This window comes from Alnus glutinosa, chromosome 7 (assembly GCF_958979055.1).
Source record: "Alnus glutinosa chromosome 7, dhAlnGlut1.1, whole genome shotgun sequence".
In the NCBI taxonomy this organism is placed as follows: Eukaryota; Viridiplantae; Streptophyta; class Magnoliopsida; order Fagales; family Betulaceae; genus Alnus; species Alnus glutinosa.
The window spans coordinates 772,580-789,161 of NC_084892.1; the positions used below are offsets into that span (position 1 = coordinate 772,580).

The 16,582-nt window shown below is 34.4% G+C and overlaps 2 protein-coding genes and 2 pseudogenes across 2 annotated transcripts; all 4 read right to left on the minus strand.

Moving 5' to 3' along the window:
• Positions 1–1,828: 1,828 nt before the first annotated feature.
• On the minus strand, positions 1,829–3,252 carry LOC133873120 (thaumatin-like protein 1b). The gene is made up of 2 exons (XM_062310842.1): positions 3,141–3,252; positions 1,829–2,682 (listed from the first exon to the last, which is right to left on the minus strand). The coding sequence occupies exons 1-2, from the start codon at positions 3,199–3,201 to the stop codon at positions 1,997–1,999; spliced, it is 747 nt and encodes a 248-aa protein (XP_062166826.1). The 5' UTR covers positions 3,202–3,252; the 3' UTR covers positions 1,829–1,996.
• Positions 3,253–6,042: 2,790 nt separating this feature from the next.
• On the minus strand, positions 6,043–9,816 carry LOC133872580 (thaumatin-like protein 1; annotated as a pseudogene).
• A 623-nt stretch (positions 9,817–10,439) lies between these two features.
• On the minus strand, positions 10,440–11,910 carry LOC133873584 (thaumatin-like protein 1b). The gene is made up of 2 exons (XM_062311317.1): positions 11,799–11,910; positions 10,440–11,304 (listed from the first exon to the last, which is right to left on the minus strand). Exons 1-2 carry the CDS (start codon positions 11,857–11,859, stop codon positions 10,622–10,624), a joined length of 744 nt encoding a protein of 247 aa, XP_062167301.1. The 5' UTR covers positions 11,860–11,910; the 3' UTR covers positions 10,440–10,621.
• Positions 11,911–14,756: 2,846 nt separating this feature from the next.
• On the minus strand, positions 14,757–15,917 carry LOC133874381 (thaumatin-like protein 1b; annotated as a pseudogene).
• Between the last annotated feature and the right edge of the window lie 665 nt (positions 15,918–16,582).

Here is a 16,582-nt window from a genome sequence, read left to right on the forward strand (position 1 = left end):
GCTAAGATTATCTAAAAATTTGTTTCTATACAATTGAATAAGTGACAATCTTAAGATATGTGAATTGAGATTGCGACAGATAAGAAAAAGTATAATAAGAATCCAATGATATATTCCAACCATTGTGTTAGTTAATTAATTACTCATCAAATATAATTAATAAAATCGCTCAATAATAACTTGAGTAAACCCTTTGATTTTATAAAAAACACAATCTCATACGATTTCCATATCATAAATTATTTAGAAAGTAATTAGATACAAAACTTTCTCCATATATAACTCTTACCAGTCCAGATTTTGCGGGGGCGGCCATCATGAGCCTCCCTAGCCTTGACTTTGCCCCTGGTTACAAGTTTGAGCACTTCAACATAATTATAAAAATAAAGAGCTGATCTTTACGTTGAGATTTGGTGAATAGTTTTTTGAGTAAAATAAAAATATGTGGAGGAAATTAAGTTAATAAAGGGCGGACCAGATAAACCGGTTATACGTACGTACCAATATTGATGACAAATTTTCAACTAAGTCTGCCTATCCCCACAATGAAAACCTTTGAAATTGATGTGGTTGCTGCCCATTTGTCATGGCCGGTGTCTCTTGAACGTGGGGTTTACGTTGCACACCCACTGCGGACTGCTCCTTTTCCACAGCTTTAATTTTGTGTTTTAAATGGTGCTTTCCTTTAATTCCTTTGGGTTAATAATTTTTGAATTTTTTCCTATAATGCGATGGTAAGCTCTTAAAATTTTGGAAAAAATCATATTTAGTCCCTAAGTTTTTATCTGATTTAGATTTAGTTTTTAGGTTTTTAATTTTAAAAATAAAGTCAATAAGTTTTGCCTAAGTTTCAAATTGATTTCTCTATTACTTTATTGTCAAAGTTAACGATTCTTCATTTGTCACATGTGTTTCATGTGACACTCTAAGATTTATGTTAGCGCTCAATACAATGTCAACATCAAAGTTAACGGTTTTCTATTTAATGTTACAAATCTAGAAGATTAGGATGACGAAAAAAAATGGTTTAAAAGCAAGTCAATTACCATTAAAGACATATATATAGAGAGAGAGAGAGAATCGTAATATTAATTAATGAGTGTAGTTATAGTTGTAGTAGCTAAATACGTTTTTTTCTAAACTTTGTATCTAATTACTTTCAAAATAATTTAAGGGACCATGGTCCTCACAACCCTCTTGGGCATGTAATTGATGACCAGATGCAGCAAACGAAAATCAGCCATACTTTTCAAGAGGGGATTTAGGTTAAGATTGTTTAAGCAGCATCTTTCAAATTCCCATTTTGTTATCTTTTTTCTTTTTCTTTTTTTTTTTTCTTTTTTTGTTGTTGCATTTAATTTACAATTATTTCTATTGATTAAATTAAACTTCTATTTGATTAAACTTTCTAGAAAGAGATTTTAAATACATAAAATTTAAATAACTTGCTGTCAATATCCTTTCGAAAAAAAAAAAACTTCCTGTCAATATGCCACCACACACACAAAACAATACATACCAGTAATATTTAATGTGACGCAAACAAATTAAAGGCAACTGATGGCATGAGCGGGCCAACCACTTTAATTAATTATTTAATGGCCACGTCATTTTGTAAATAATTTTATAATAAAAGTTGTAATTTTTTTAGTATACCATTCAATAGTCCTATGAGCTACCGAGCTAGCCCGGCCCGGCTGACTTTTTTTCTTCTTCTTAACCTCAAGTGCGATACAATTAACATGAATAGCATCTGAAAATATATATATAGCAGCTAGCTGAAGAAATATTTATTGTCATAAGCCCAAGTATACTTGCTCCGAAATAATTAGTATAAGAAAAAGTTTACATTATTCGTTTGATATCTATCATTCAAACGTTTATTACACGTACAAACACAGACACAGGCATGAATGTGCCTTAGTCCATGACAGTACTTATTGTTCTATTATTACTATAGAGAGAAGGAACACATAATTCCTCTTGATCCGTAAATTCAAGCAGCTGGGCAAAAAGTAATAACGTAGTCAGGTGCGTTGGAGCAGGTAAATGTGCTGTTCTTATCATCATAAGCGTAGCTATAAGCTTGAGGGCATTGGTTCTCGAAGATCATCGAATAGTTTGTGGGTGGACATGTTTCTGGAGTACTATGATCGCCAGTGCAACAGTATTGTGGGTCACCGAAAGCTAAGCATGCGCTCTTGCAAGCGATCACACTCCCATCAGACCCTTTTAGTTGTAGCTCAGCAGGGCAAGCGGCGTTCACGTCTGCCGGGCAACTCGAGGGCTTGCAGTCACCAGTCCCCCCTTGTGTGGCAACCGAAATAGGGAGGTTGAACCCATCTACAAGGCTGACATCGTAGAAATCTTGTCCACCATTCGCTGCTATGTTGATTTCTACCAAAGATGCTGGCGGGATCGCACCGGCACCGTTGCATGCAACCTGGCCTGAGGCACAGTCAGCAGTTTCGCAGGTGAACTTTCCTGAGGCGTCGGTGGTGCATCGCGTCCGTGCCCAGAACCGGCCTATCCATGGAGCTTGAACATCAACTGATGAGGATGCTTTGGATGCCAGCTCAAATCCAGTAGTTGATAACTGAGGTTTCTGGTCTGCCGTTAGAGTTCCTGGCCAGATAGTTGTCGGACAGTTGTTTATGAAAGTTATTTTAGCAGCATGAGCACCTGCATAACATAAATTGTCAAAAGAATGGTCAACTCATCAAATCCATATGTTTCATGATAGCTTAAATTTTTAGGATAAAATATTATAATTTAAAGTATATAACTTGCAAGCAACAAATTAATAATTAGGAGATACACAATCTTAATGTCTAAATGGGTAATATTACATAACACACAAACATGTCACAAATATATTACAAATTAAGCTAACATAAATAGCCTTTGAATCCACCATATATATATAATTATTAGACATTATCACATCAATTTTGTGGTTATTTATAAAAAAAATATTTATATGTTATATAGCATTACTATGTGTAAATACACTTCAAAGAACGATAGGGAGAGAAAAAGAGAGAACCTTTAAAACAGAAAATCTAAAATGTACGTGTTTTATGCGAAAGTAATTTGCGAACATATATATTATATAACTAGACAATGAGATATATATATACCAGATAGGAAAGTGAAGGCCAAGGCAATAAGGCCGAAGAGTGCAAGGGATTTGATCATCATAGTACGTAGTAGATAGAGTACTAGTTGATCGATGTTGATGAATGGCAGGGTTGGGTATTGTGGTGCTGATCTTATGAACTTGGAGTCGTATATATAGAGCCTTAAACGCGACTTTTGAGGCTCGCGAACAATGCGGGAAACTTGGGTTCGACCTAACAGGAAGGTTCCTCCTTGGCTTGAACAGCTAGCTAGCGCTGGTTAGCGTCTTCGATCCATTTGGAAATTAATGGGGCGCGACTGCCAGTCGTGACCCGCGAGATACGGGCTAAATGCCATCCAATCGATTGGAGTTATTTACACGTGTCAGTTTGGAGATCGAAAGGGAGGCAAATCCATTTACTACTTTGCTCCTTAAGCTTTTTTTCTACAAATTGAAAGTTCTGGTCGTGGGTTGCTTGTGGATTTTTTGTTTCGTTGAAAGAATTTCACTTACGTGCATGGAATTTTTACCTGTGGAAATTAAAGACCGTCCCATGCGAACTGTAAGGTTTGGATTCAATTTGGAGTACGTGGTATGATCTGGAAGCTAGGGTTTTTTTTTTAGGTTTCTTTTTTTCTTTTTCTTTTTCTTTTTCTCTCTCGATCTCTAGATCTTTCCCCCAAAAATTAAGATCTGCTCGATCATGAGCAAATTAAAAAAGATGACTAAATTAAGTTGAACAATCAAAGGGAATTGATATCAAAGAGTTGAAAACAAATTCATTATCTAAAATAGTTATAAAACTGAACGCTAGGACCAGATATCTGTTCGCGTTGTGGCAAGTCGGGTTTATTGAAAAAAATATATAGGTGGTCTAGACTCTACCTTCCAATATATTAAGTAATCTCTGTATTTACTACATGCGTAAAGACTAAAGGATGGGCTGGAAAGCCTAGACTGGACCCAAAATGTTTTCTTCTGGAAGAACAAAACGAATAAATCATACGTCGTCGTGTAAATGTTGTAAAATTCATAGGAATAATTATACAACTAGCTTTTGAGGTTGGCTTAAATTATGAATCATTTTTTGTAGTACAAAATTTATAAAAGGTCATTGTGGTAGACTATAATCATAAATCACTCCCTAAACTTATTGTTCGTCTACCCCTAGAGGTGTGAGCCACTCCAATGGACACATGTCAATTTCCTATTGGGCATGACGTATCAAACTAACGAATTCTATTAGCTTAGTGGACGCAGAAACGGGTTCAGGGAGTGATTTGTAATTATAATTTACAACAAGAATCTTTCATGAACTTTTTGTACTATAGGAAGTAATTCGTAATTTAGGCCAAACCCTAAAAACTAATGGTGCAATTATCCAAAATATATATAAGGGTTTTCAGTTTTCACTGGGTAGGGAGGGATATATTGCAATTACTTTGTAGTTTTTTTTTTTTTTTTTTTTTTGAGGAGAATTTGTAGATCATTATATGGTTAATACATACATATTATAATAACAAATAGAATATTCAATGAACAATTCCAGTGAACGGTCTATATATTACCTACTACCTACCACGTAGCCTAGCCTCTATTATTACCTATACTACGTACTTTATGCCTCGGATTTCAATTTTTAACATGAACATATACCATAATTATTAATTAGACCCTCTCATCCAGGACCAACCTCTTCTATTCTTTCGTCATTCCCTTGGGGATATGTGACCTCCCAACTAGGGACGTGCATCGGTTAAATCATATTGATAGGAATATTTCGAATTTCAAACTAAAGCAGTTAGTTAAATCGGTTTATTCATCATTTTATATATATATATATAAGCATCACTTTTAAAATTTTCGATTAAAACGGTTAAATTTAGTAAGTTGGTATATATATAGTCGGTTAACTGATTATTGGTGGGCTTTCTAAATTGGGTCAAGGCTATTTTGATGGGCCAAAAAATAGGTTGGTTTTTTTGGCTAAACCAAAATGGTTTTTTGGGTTGAAGTTTTAATTTGACATGTTTAATAGGCCTAATTTGAGTCATTTTGTAATATGTATTAAAAATCATTTTAAAAGTTTCGGTTAATTTGGTAAGTCGGTCGGTTAACTAATAACTTCTTTTTTTTTTTTTTTTTTAAATTTATACCGATTACCAAACCAACTAGAATTTGATATAAATATTTTATTCCAAATTTTGATTATTTCAAGAGGTGGCCACGGCAGGCGATCGAAGGGAGTTCAGTGGGCGGTTGGTGGGCAACAATATATTTAGATATTTCGCCCACTTCTAATCACAAGTTTAGAACGTAACTTATTCTTAATTACACTTAAAAACTTGCAATTTCAACTCATTGGAACATTTAACACATACTAATGACCTAGGATGTGGGTTGCCCATGCCTTGGATGTGGATTGCCCATGTAATTATGAGAATAATGTAGATGGAATAAGCATACCTTTGGAGGATTTTACAAATTTAATAATATATATATTTGTTGTCATATGGTAAATACATCGTAATTTTTAAATTACTACCACCATGTACACTACCATTAGATGCCTGCAGAAAAATAAAATCTGAATCATAAAATAGATTGCCATAAGTGAAATGGAAAAGATCCTAATATTCCATATATAGATGGAACTCAAAACCTAATTAATTAATTAGTGATGTGTTGTCATTATAGTATCTAATTAATATATGATGTGTAAAGGGCATGACTAAATAATGTGGAAATGCAATTTCAATACAAAGAAGAAGCATTAGACATCGCATTTTAAGATGAAAGGGAGATTAGTCAGGTATCAAAATTTCAAATAGACCAAAATAATCCACGCTAATGGCAAAGGGATCGTGAAGTGAGAACTGATAATTTGGATAGTTCATGGGGGTAAATTCATTATTCTCCCGTTTTATTTTTCTCCAAAATGGCCATTCCCAACAACATATATATCCTCCAATATCCCCTTTCATGGATTTCATATTCTGTCATGGACACAACCATTTGTGACACGACATGACGATCCAAATCTAGAAGGGACAAAAGGTTATGTTGTACCTCGTTGCCCTAGTACATTTATAAGTGGGAGGATCATTGTGCCCTGGATAGGTGTGGGCTAGTTTGCATAGTCGCTTGAAGGTCTTCGAGTAGTCGTTAGGCTGGCAAGCCCTTGCGCTACTATAATTCCCTGTGCAACAATATTTTGGATCTTTAAACTCATCGCACATGCTATAACACTCAATATACCGCCCATCACTGTTCTGGGCTACTAGAGGACTCGGACACACGTCACTTATAGCTTCAATACAATCTACGACAGGACATGGCCCAGCCCCACCGAGGAGAGAACCCGCCGTCCGGTTGGATCCGGACGGGAATGTTGTGGCCGTGGTTCAAGCTCACTTCATAGGAGACAGAAGATGGTTTGATCTCGAAATTGAGAAGGGTGACAGGTAATGCGGGTGGTGGGTTTTGGCATTCTTTCAAGCCAGAGCCACAGTCCCCTGTTTCACATGGAAAGTAATACGAGGCATTGAAGCTACACTTGGTCCTAGCCCAGATGCTACCGGTACATTGATCAGGCATTGAGAATATCTCTAAGGTGTCCGGACTACTCTCAGAATTAGAATCACCGATTGAGGGCCTGGCAGCAAGCCATACCGGGTAACTGCATTTGTTCTTGTAGTAGAAGATTAAATCAGAGTGTCCACCTGAAACAGATCCTCAATCTCCATGGTTGTCATTTGTTTGCATTAAACTTAAAATTTATACAACATATGAATTGCGAAGCTAAAGAGAAGAGAAGGGTATAAGAGTCTGAGTATTAAGAGTAACATGAAGTGAGCAACAAGAGGAGAAGGATGATGAGAGCTCTGTTAGCCATTGAACATTTCTTTAAGTTGGAATAACAAACGGAGAGTTATAAGAAAAGTAGGGACTGAATTTGGAAAGAAGATAAATGCCGGAGCATCTACTGTGGTTTTTCTTCGGTCCATCTGAAAAGACACCTCTTTTAATTTTTTTTTTAATTTTTTTTTTGGGCTTCCATGAATTAATGGTAGCATTTGAATAATTGCATTGAAATTAATCAACAAGAAAAATTATATAAGTTAGCAGCTATATATAGTAGGAAAAGAAATTCATTACCATGTTAGTATGTAATTACAAATATATATATTAGGTGTCGGAAAAATTAAATGCTAAGATTATCTAAAAATTTGTTTCTATACAGTTGAGTAAGTGACAATCTTAAGATATGCGAATTGAGATTGCGACAGATATGAAAAAATATAATAAGAATCCAATGATTCCAACCATTGTGTGTGTTAATTAATTACTCATCAAATATAATTAATAAAATCGCTTAATAATAACTTGAGTAAACCCTTTGATTTTATAAAAAACACAATCTCATACGATTTCCATATCATAAATTATTTAGAAAGTAATTAGATACAAAACTTTCTCCATATATAACTCTTACCGGTCCAGATTTTGGGGGGGGCGGCCATCATGAGCCTCCCTAGCCTTGACTTTGCCCCTGGTTACAAGTTTGAGTACTTCAACATAATTATAAAAATAAAGAGCTGATCTTTACGTTGAGATTTGGTGAATAGTTTTTTGAAGTAAAATAAAAATATTTGGAGTAAATTAAGTTAATAAAGGGCGGACCAGATAAACAGGTTATACGTACGTACCAATATTGATGACAAATTTTCAACAAGGTCTGCCTATCCCCACAATGAAATCCTTTGAAATTGATGTGGTTGGTGCATGCCCATTTGTCACGGCTTTGGATATTAAATGCCACATGTATATATCGATTCAAAACCTCACATATGCATGGCTGGTGTCTCTTGAACGTGGGGGTTACGTTGCACACCCACTGCGGACTGCCCCTTTTCCACAGCTTTAATTTTGTGTTTTAAATGCATGGTGCTTTCCTTTAATTCCTTTGGGTTAATAATTTTTGAATTTTTTCCTATAATGCGATGGTAAGCTCTTCAAATTTTGGAAAAAATCATATTTAGTCCCTAAGTTTTTATCTGATTTAGATTTAGTTTTTAGGTTTTTAATTTTAAAAATAAAGTCAATAAGTTTTGCCTAAGTTTCAAATTGATTTCTCTATTACTTTACCGTCAAAGTTAACGATTCTTCATTTGTCATATGTGTTTCATGTGATACTCTAGGGTTTATGTTAGCACTCAATACAATGTCAACATCAAAGTTAACGGTTTTCTATTTAATGTTACAAATCTAGAAGATTAGGATGACAAAAAAATGGTTTAAAAGCAAGTCAATTACCATTAATTAAAGACATATATATATATATATATATAGGGAAAAGTACACATAACCTCCTCAAACTACCACTCAATTGTCAATGTACCCCTTAAACTACCAATTGTGTCAATGTCCCCCCATAAACTACCAAAAAATGTCAATGTCCCCCCTAAGACCAACAAAAAGACAAAAATGACCCTAATTTTTTTTGAATAAGACAAAAAATGTCCTCATTAATTCAAAAAATTAAAATTAAAACTAAAAAACATTAAAAAAAAGAAATATTTAAAAAAAAACGAAAAATAAAATTAAAATAAAAGAACAAAATTTTTAATTTGTGTCTTTTTTTTTTTTTTAAAAAAAAAAGCAAACAAAAAATAACTGAAATTTATTTTTTTTTAAAAGAAAAAAAAACGAAAAAACGAAAAAGAAAAAAATAAAAAAAGAAGCTAACTGAAATTTATTTATTTATTTTTAAAATAAAACAAATGAAAAAAAAAAAACCAGTCTTTATTAAATTAAAAAACGAAAAATAACATTTTTTTAAAAAGAAAAAAAAAACGAAAATACAAAAAATAACTGAAATTTATTTATTTTTTTAAAAAAATAAAACAAACGAAAAAAACCTGTGTTTATTAAATTAAAAAAAAAAAACGAAAAAGAACAATTTTTTAAAAAAGAAAAAAAAAAGGAAAAAAAAAACAGAAAATTATTATTTAAAAAAAAAAAAAATATTTTTAATTTTTATTTTTTTGGAACAAATTTTTGTTATTTTAGATTTTTTTAATAATTTTTTTAATTTTTTATTTTATTTTAATAATTTTTTGAAGGGCATTTCTGTCATTAGGGGGACATTGACATTTTCTTGTAGTTTAAGGGGGGAGATTGACACAATTGGTAGTTTGGAGGGTACATTAACAATGATGTGGTAGTTTGAGAGGGTTATGCGTAGTTTTCCCATATATATATATATATAGAGAGAGAGAGAGAGAGAATCGTAATATTAATTAATGCGTTTTTTTTCTAAACTTTGTATCTAATTACTTTCTAAATAATTTAAGGGGGCCATGGTCCTCACAACCATCTTGGGCAAGCAATTGATGACCAGCTGCAGCAAACGAAAATCTGCCCTACTTTTCAAGAGGGGATTTAGGTTAAGATTGTTTAAGCAGCATCTTTCCAATTCCCATTTTGTTCTCTTTTTTTCTTTTTCTTTTTGTTATTGCATTTAATTTACAATTATTTCTATTGATTAAATTAAACTTCTATTTGATTAAACTTTCTAGAAAGAGATTTTAAATACATAAACTTTAAATAACTTGCTGTCAATATCCTTTCGGAAAAAAATAAAAAACTTGCTGTCAATATGCCACCACACACACAAAACAATACATACCCATAGCTCGGTCGAAAAATAAACGAAATGATCAATAACACACACATATATATACACAAACACATAACGATACACACCTTGTTCGGAAAATAAACGAAATGGTAAAAAACACACACATATATATATTAAGCTGTAAATTTTTTTTTATTAAAAATAAAATATCATGTCAACATAAAACAACTCTAAAAAATTATTAAAAAGAGTTCTAGAATTCCCCCACAACGATACCTTGCTCCGAAAATAAACGAAATGGTCAATAACAATCTTGACTGAGTCCTCATGTAAACTCTGAAGGCCTAAATGCAAGAATGGTAGAAGCCTACACCAATAATATTTAATGTGACGCAAACAAATTAAAGGCAATTGATGGCATGAGCGGGCCAACCACTTTAATTAATTATTTAATGGCCACGTCATTTTGTAAATAATTTTATAATAAAAGTTTTTGTAATTTTTTTAGTATACCATTCAATAGTCCTATGAGCTACCGAGTACCGAGCTAGCCCGACTGACTTTTTTTCTTCTTCTTAATCTCAAGTGCGATACAATTAACATGAATAGCATCTGAAAATATATATATATAGCAGCTAGCTGAAGAAATATTTATTGTCATAAGCACGAGTATACTTGCTCCGAAATAATTAGTATAAGAAAAAGTTTACATTATTCGTTTGATATCTATCATTCAAACGTTTATTACACGTACAGACATAGACACAGGCATGAATGTGCCTTAGTCCATGACAGTACTTATTGTTCTATTATTACTATAGAGAGAAGGAACACATAATTCCTCTCGATCCGTAAATTTAAGCTGGGCAAAAAGTAATAACGTAGTCAGGTGCATTGGAGCAGGTAAATGTGCTGTTCTTATCATCATAAGCGTAGCTATAAGCTTGAGGGCATTGGTTCTCGAAGATCATCGAATAGTCTGTGGGTGGACATGTTTCTGGGGTACTATGATCGCCAGTGCAACAGTATTGTGGGTCACCGAAAGCTAAGCATGCGCTCTTGCAAGCGATCACACTCCCATCAGACCCTTTTAGTTGTAGCTTAGCAGGGCAAGCGGCGTTCACGTCTGCCGGGCAACTTGAGGGCTTGCAGTCACCAGTCCCCCCTTGTGTGGCAACCGAAATAGGGAGGTTGAACCCATCTACAAGGCTGACATCGTAGAAATCTTGTCCACCATTCGCTGCTATGTTGATTTCTACCAAAGATGCTGGCGGGATCGCACCGGCACCGTTGCATGCAACCTGGCCGGAGGCACAGTCAGCAGTTTCGCAGGTGAACTTTCCTGAGGCGTCGGTAGTGCATCGCGTTCGTGCCCAAAACCGGCCTATCCATGGAGCTTGGACATCAACTGATGAGGATGCTTTGGATGCCAGCTCAAATCCAGTAGTTGATAACTGAGGTTTCTGGTCTGCCGTTAGAGTTCCAGGCCAGACAGTTGTCGGACAGTTGTTTGTGAAAGTTATTTTAACAGCATGAGCACCTGCATAACATAAATTGTCAGAAGAATGGTCAACTCATCAAATCCATTTGTTTTATAATAGCTTAAATTTTTAGGATAAAATATTATAATTTAAAGTATATAACTTGCAAGCAACAAATTAATAATTAGGAGATACACAATCTTAATGTCTAAATGGGTAATATTATATAACACACAAACATGTCACAAATATCTTACAAATTAAGCTAACATAAATAGCCTTTGAATCCGCCATATATATATATATATATATATATATATATATATATATATATATATATAATTATTAGACATTATCACATCAATTTTGTGGTTATTTATAAAAAAAATATTTATATGTTATATAGCATTACTATGTGTAAATACACTTCAAAGAACGATAGGGAGAGAAAAAGAGAGAACCTTTAAAACAGAAAATCTAAAATGTACGTGTTTTATGCGAAAGTAATTTGCGAACATATATATTATATAACTAGACAATGAGATATATATACCAGATAGGAAAGTGAAGGCCAAGGCAATAAGGCCGAAGAGTGCAAGGGATTTGATCATCATAGTACGTAGTAGATAGAGTACTAGTTGATCGATGTTGATGAATGGCAGGGTTGGGTATTGTGGTGCTGATCTTATGAACTTGGAGTCGTATATATAGAGCCTTAAACGCGACTTTTGAGGCTCGCGAACAATGCGGGAAACTTGGGTTCGACCTAACAGGAAAGTTCCTCCATCCTGGCAGTCGTGACCCGCGAGATACGGGATAAATGCCATCCAATCGATTGTTGTTATTTACACGTGTCAGTTTTGGAGATCGAAAGGGAGGCAAATCCATTTACTAGCTACTTTGCTCCTAGCCATTTTTCTACAAATTATAAGTTCTGGTCGTGGGTTGCTTGTGGATTTTTTGTTTCGTTGAAAGAATTTCACTTACGTGCTGTAATTTTTACCTGTGGAGAAGACCGTCCCATGCGAACTGTAAGGTTTGGATTCAATTTGGAGTACGTGGTAATGGTATGATCCGAAAGCTAGGGTTTTTTTCTTTTTCTTTTTCTCTCTCTCGATCTCTAGATCTTTCCCCAAAAAAGATCTGCTCGATCATGAGCAAATTAAGATGAGTACTAAATTAAGTTGAACAATCAAAGGGAATTGATATCAAAGAGTTGAAAACAAATTCATTATCTAAAATAGTTATAAAACTGGATTCGGCTTCTATGCGGTACTTTTTAGTACCGCATAGATGCTGTAGTCTAAAAACTACAGCCTTCTGTATTTACTCTTAGTTGTGGCAACTGAACGCGTTCTAACGTTGTGGCAAGTCTAGGACCAGATATCTGTTCGCGTTGTGGCAAGTCGGGTTTATTGAAAAAGAAATATAGGTGGTCTACCTTGTCTACCTTCCAATATATTAAGTAATCTCTGTATTTACTACGCATGCGTAAAGACTAAAGGATGGGCTGGAAAGCCTAGACAGGACCCAAAATGTTTTCTTCTGGAAGAACAAAGCGAATAAATCATACGTCGTCGTGTAAATGTCGTAAAATGTATAGGAATAATTGCACTACTAGTTTTTAAGGTTGACCTAAATTATAAATCACTCTTTGTGGTACAAAAATTCATGTAGGATCCTTATGATAGACTATAATTACAAATCACTCCCTAAACCTGTTTTTCGTCCAACCCTAGAGGTGCCAGGGGTGGCTCGCGACCACCTCCCCGATGGACACGTGTCGATTTTCTATTTAGCATGACGTGGTAAACAAACGGATTCTGTTAATTTAGTGGAAGCAAAAACGGGTTCAAGGAGTGATTTGTAATTATAATTTACCACAAGAACCTTTCATGAACTTTTTGTACTATAGAGAGTGATTCGTAATTTAGACCAAATCCTAAAAATTAATGGTGCAATTATCCCAAATACATATATAGAAGGGTTTTCAGTTTTCACTAGTAGGGAGGGATATATTGCAATTAATTTGTAGATTTTTTTTATTTTTATTTTTTGAGGAGAATTTGTTGATCATTATTTGGTCAATGCATACATATTATAATAACAAATAGAATATTCAATGAACAATTCCAGTGGACGGTCTATATATTACCTACTACCTACTACGTAGCCTAGCCTCTATTATTACCTATACTACGTACGTACTTCATGCCTCGGATTTCAATTTTTAACATGAACATATACCATAATTATTAATTAGGCCCTCTCTCATCCAGGACCAACCTCTTCTATTCTTTCGTCATTCCCTTGGGGATATGTGACCTCCCAACTAGGGACGGGTATCGGTTAAATCATATTGATAGTAATATTTCGAATTTCAAATTAAAGTATATATATATATATATATATATATATATATATATATATATATATATATATATATATATATATATAAGCATCACTTTTAAAATTTTCGATTAAAACGGTTAATTCAGTAAGTTAATTGGTATATATATAGTCGGTTAACCGATTATTAGTGGGCTTTTTAAATTGGGTCAAGGCTTTTTTGATGGGCCAAAAAATGGGTTGTTTTTTTTGGCTAAACCAAAATGGTTTTTTGGGCTGAAGTTTTAATTTGACATGTTTAATAGGCCTAATTTGAGTCATTTTGTAATTTGTATTAAAAATCATTTTAAAATTTTCGGTTAAAACGGTTAATTCGGTAAGTCGGTCGGTTAACTGACAACATTTTTTTTTAATTTATACCGATTACAGAATCAACCTGAGTTTGGTAGAAATATTTTATTCCAAATTTTGATTATTTCAAGAGGTCGCCATGGTAGGCGATCGAAGGCAATTCAGTGGGCGGTCGGCGGGCAACAATATTTAGATATTTCGCCCACTTCTAATCACAAGTTTAGAACGTAACTTATTCTTAATTACACTTAAAAACTTGCAATTTCAACTCATTGGAACATTTAACACAGTAATGACCTTAGATGTGGGTTGCCCATGCCTTGGATGTGGATTGCCCATGTAATTATGAGAACAATGTAGATGGAATAAGCATACCTTTGGAGGATTTTACAAATTTAATAATATATTTGTTGTCATATGGTAAATACATCGTAATTTTTAAATTACTATCACCATGTACACAACCATTAGATGCATGCAGCAAAATAAAATCTGAATCATAAAATAGATTATCATAAGTGAAATGGAAAAGATCCTAATATTCCATATATAGTTGGAACTCAAAACCTAATTAATTAATTAGTGATGTGTTGTCATTATAGTATCTAATTAATATATGATGTGTAAAGGGCATGACAAAATAATGTGGAAATGCAATTTCAATACAAAGAAGAAGCATTAGACATCGCATTTTAAGATGAAGGGGAGATTAGTCGGGTATCAAATTTTCAAATAAACCAAAATAATCCACGCTAATGGCGAAGAGATCGTGAAATGAGAAATGATAATTTGGATAGTTCATAGGGGTAAATTCACTATTCTCCCGTTTTATTTTTCTCCAAAATGGCCATTCCCAACAACATATATATCCTCCAATATCCCCTTTCATGGATTTCATATTCTGTCATGGATACAACCATTTGTGACACGACATGGCGATCCAAATCTAGAAGGGACAAAAGGTTATGTTGTACCTCGTTCCCCTGGTGCATTTATAAGTGGGAGGATCATTGTTCCCTGGATAGGTGTGGGCTAGTTTGCATAGTCGCTCGAAGGTCTTCGAGTAGTCGTTAGGTTGGCAAGCCCCTGGGCTACTATAATTCCTTGTGCAACAATATTTTGGATCGTTAAACTCATCGCACGTGCTATAACACCACCGCCCATCACTGTTCTGGGCTACTAGAGGACTCGGACACACGTCACTTATAGCTTCTATACAATCTACGACAGGACATGGCCCAGCCCCGCCGAGTAGAGAACCCGCCGTCCGGTTGGATCCGGACGGGAATGTTGTGGCCGTGGTTCAAGCTCACTTCATAGGAGACAGAAGATGGTTTGATCTCGAAATTGAGAAGGGTGACAGGTAATGCGGGTGGTGGGTTTTGACATTCTTTCAAGCCAGAGCCACAGTCCCCTGTTTCACATGAAAAGTAATACGAGGCATTGAAGCTACAATTGGTCCTAGCCCAGATCCTACCAGTCCATTGATCAGGCATTGAGAATATCTCTAAGGTGTCCGGACCACGCTCGGGATCAGAATCACCGATTGAGGGCCTGGCAGCAAGCCATACCGGGTAACTGCATTTGTTCTCGTAGTTGAAGATTAAATCAGAGTGTCCACCTGAAACAGATCCTCAATCTCCATGGTTGTCATTTGTTTGCATTAAACTTAAAATTTATACAACATATGTATTGCGAAGCTAAAGAGAAGAGAAGGGTATAAGAGTCTGAGTATTAAGAGTAACCTGAAGTGAGCAACAAGAGGAGAAGGATGATGAGAGCTCTGTTAGCCATTGAACCTTTCTTTAAGTTGGAATGACAAACGGAGAGTTATAAGAAAAGTAGGGATTGAATTTGGAAAGAAGATAAATGCCGGAGCATCTACTGTGGTTTTTCTTCGGTCCTTCTGAAAAGACACCTCTTTTATTTTATTTTTTTATTTTTTTATTGGGCTTCCATGAATTAATGGTAGCATTTGAATAATTGCATTGAAATTAATCAACAAGAAAAATTATATAAGTTAGCAGCTATATATAGTAGGAAAAGAAATTCATTACCATGTTAGTATGTAATTACAAATATATATATTAGGTGTCGGAAAAATTAAATGCTAAGATTATCTAAAAATTTGTTTCTATACAGTTGAGTAAGTGACAATCTTAAGATATGCGAATTGAGATTGCGACAGATATGAAAAAATATAATAAGAATCCTATGATTCCAACCATTGTGTTAGTTAATTAATTACTCATCAAATATAATTAATAAAATCGCTCAATAATAACTTGAGTAAACCCTTTGATTTTATAAAAAAACACAATCTCATACGATTTCCATATCATAAATTATTTAGAAAGTAATTAGATTCAAAACTTTCTCCATATATAACTCTTGCCAGTCCAGATTCCCGGGGGGGGGGGGGGGGGCGGCCATCATGAGCCTCCCTAGCCTTGACTTTGCCCCTGGTAACAAGTTTGAGTACTTCAACATAATTATAAAAATAAAGAGCTGATCTTTACGTTGAGATTTGGTGAATAGTTTTTTGAGTAAAATAAAAATATTTGGAGTAAATTAAGTTAATAAAGGGCGGACCAGATAAACAGGTTATACGTACGTACCAATATTGATGACAAATTT

Bases quoted from the DNA above. Each gene is read 5' to 3' on its own strand.
- LOC133873120 (XM_062310842.1), bottom strand. From the start codon at position 3,201: ATGATGATCAAATCCCTTGCACTCTTCGGCCTTATTGCCTTGGCCTTC. The intron at 2,683-3,140 runs GTATATATATAT...TATGTTATGCAG, and splicing joins GGCCTTCACTTTCCTATCTG to GTGCTCATGCTGCTAAAATA.
- LOC133873584 (XM_062311317.1), bottom strand. From the start codon at position 11,859: ATGATGATCAAATCCCTTGCACTCTTCGGCCTTATTGCCTTGGCCTTC. The intron at 11,305-11,798 runs GTATATATATCT...TATGTTATGCAG, and splicing joins GGCCTTCACTTTCCTATCTG to GTGCTCATGCTGTTAAAATA.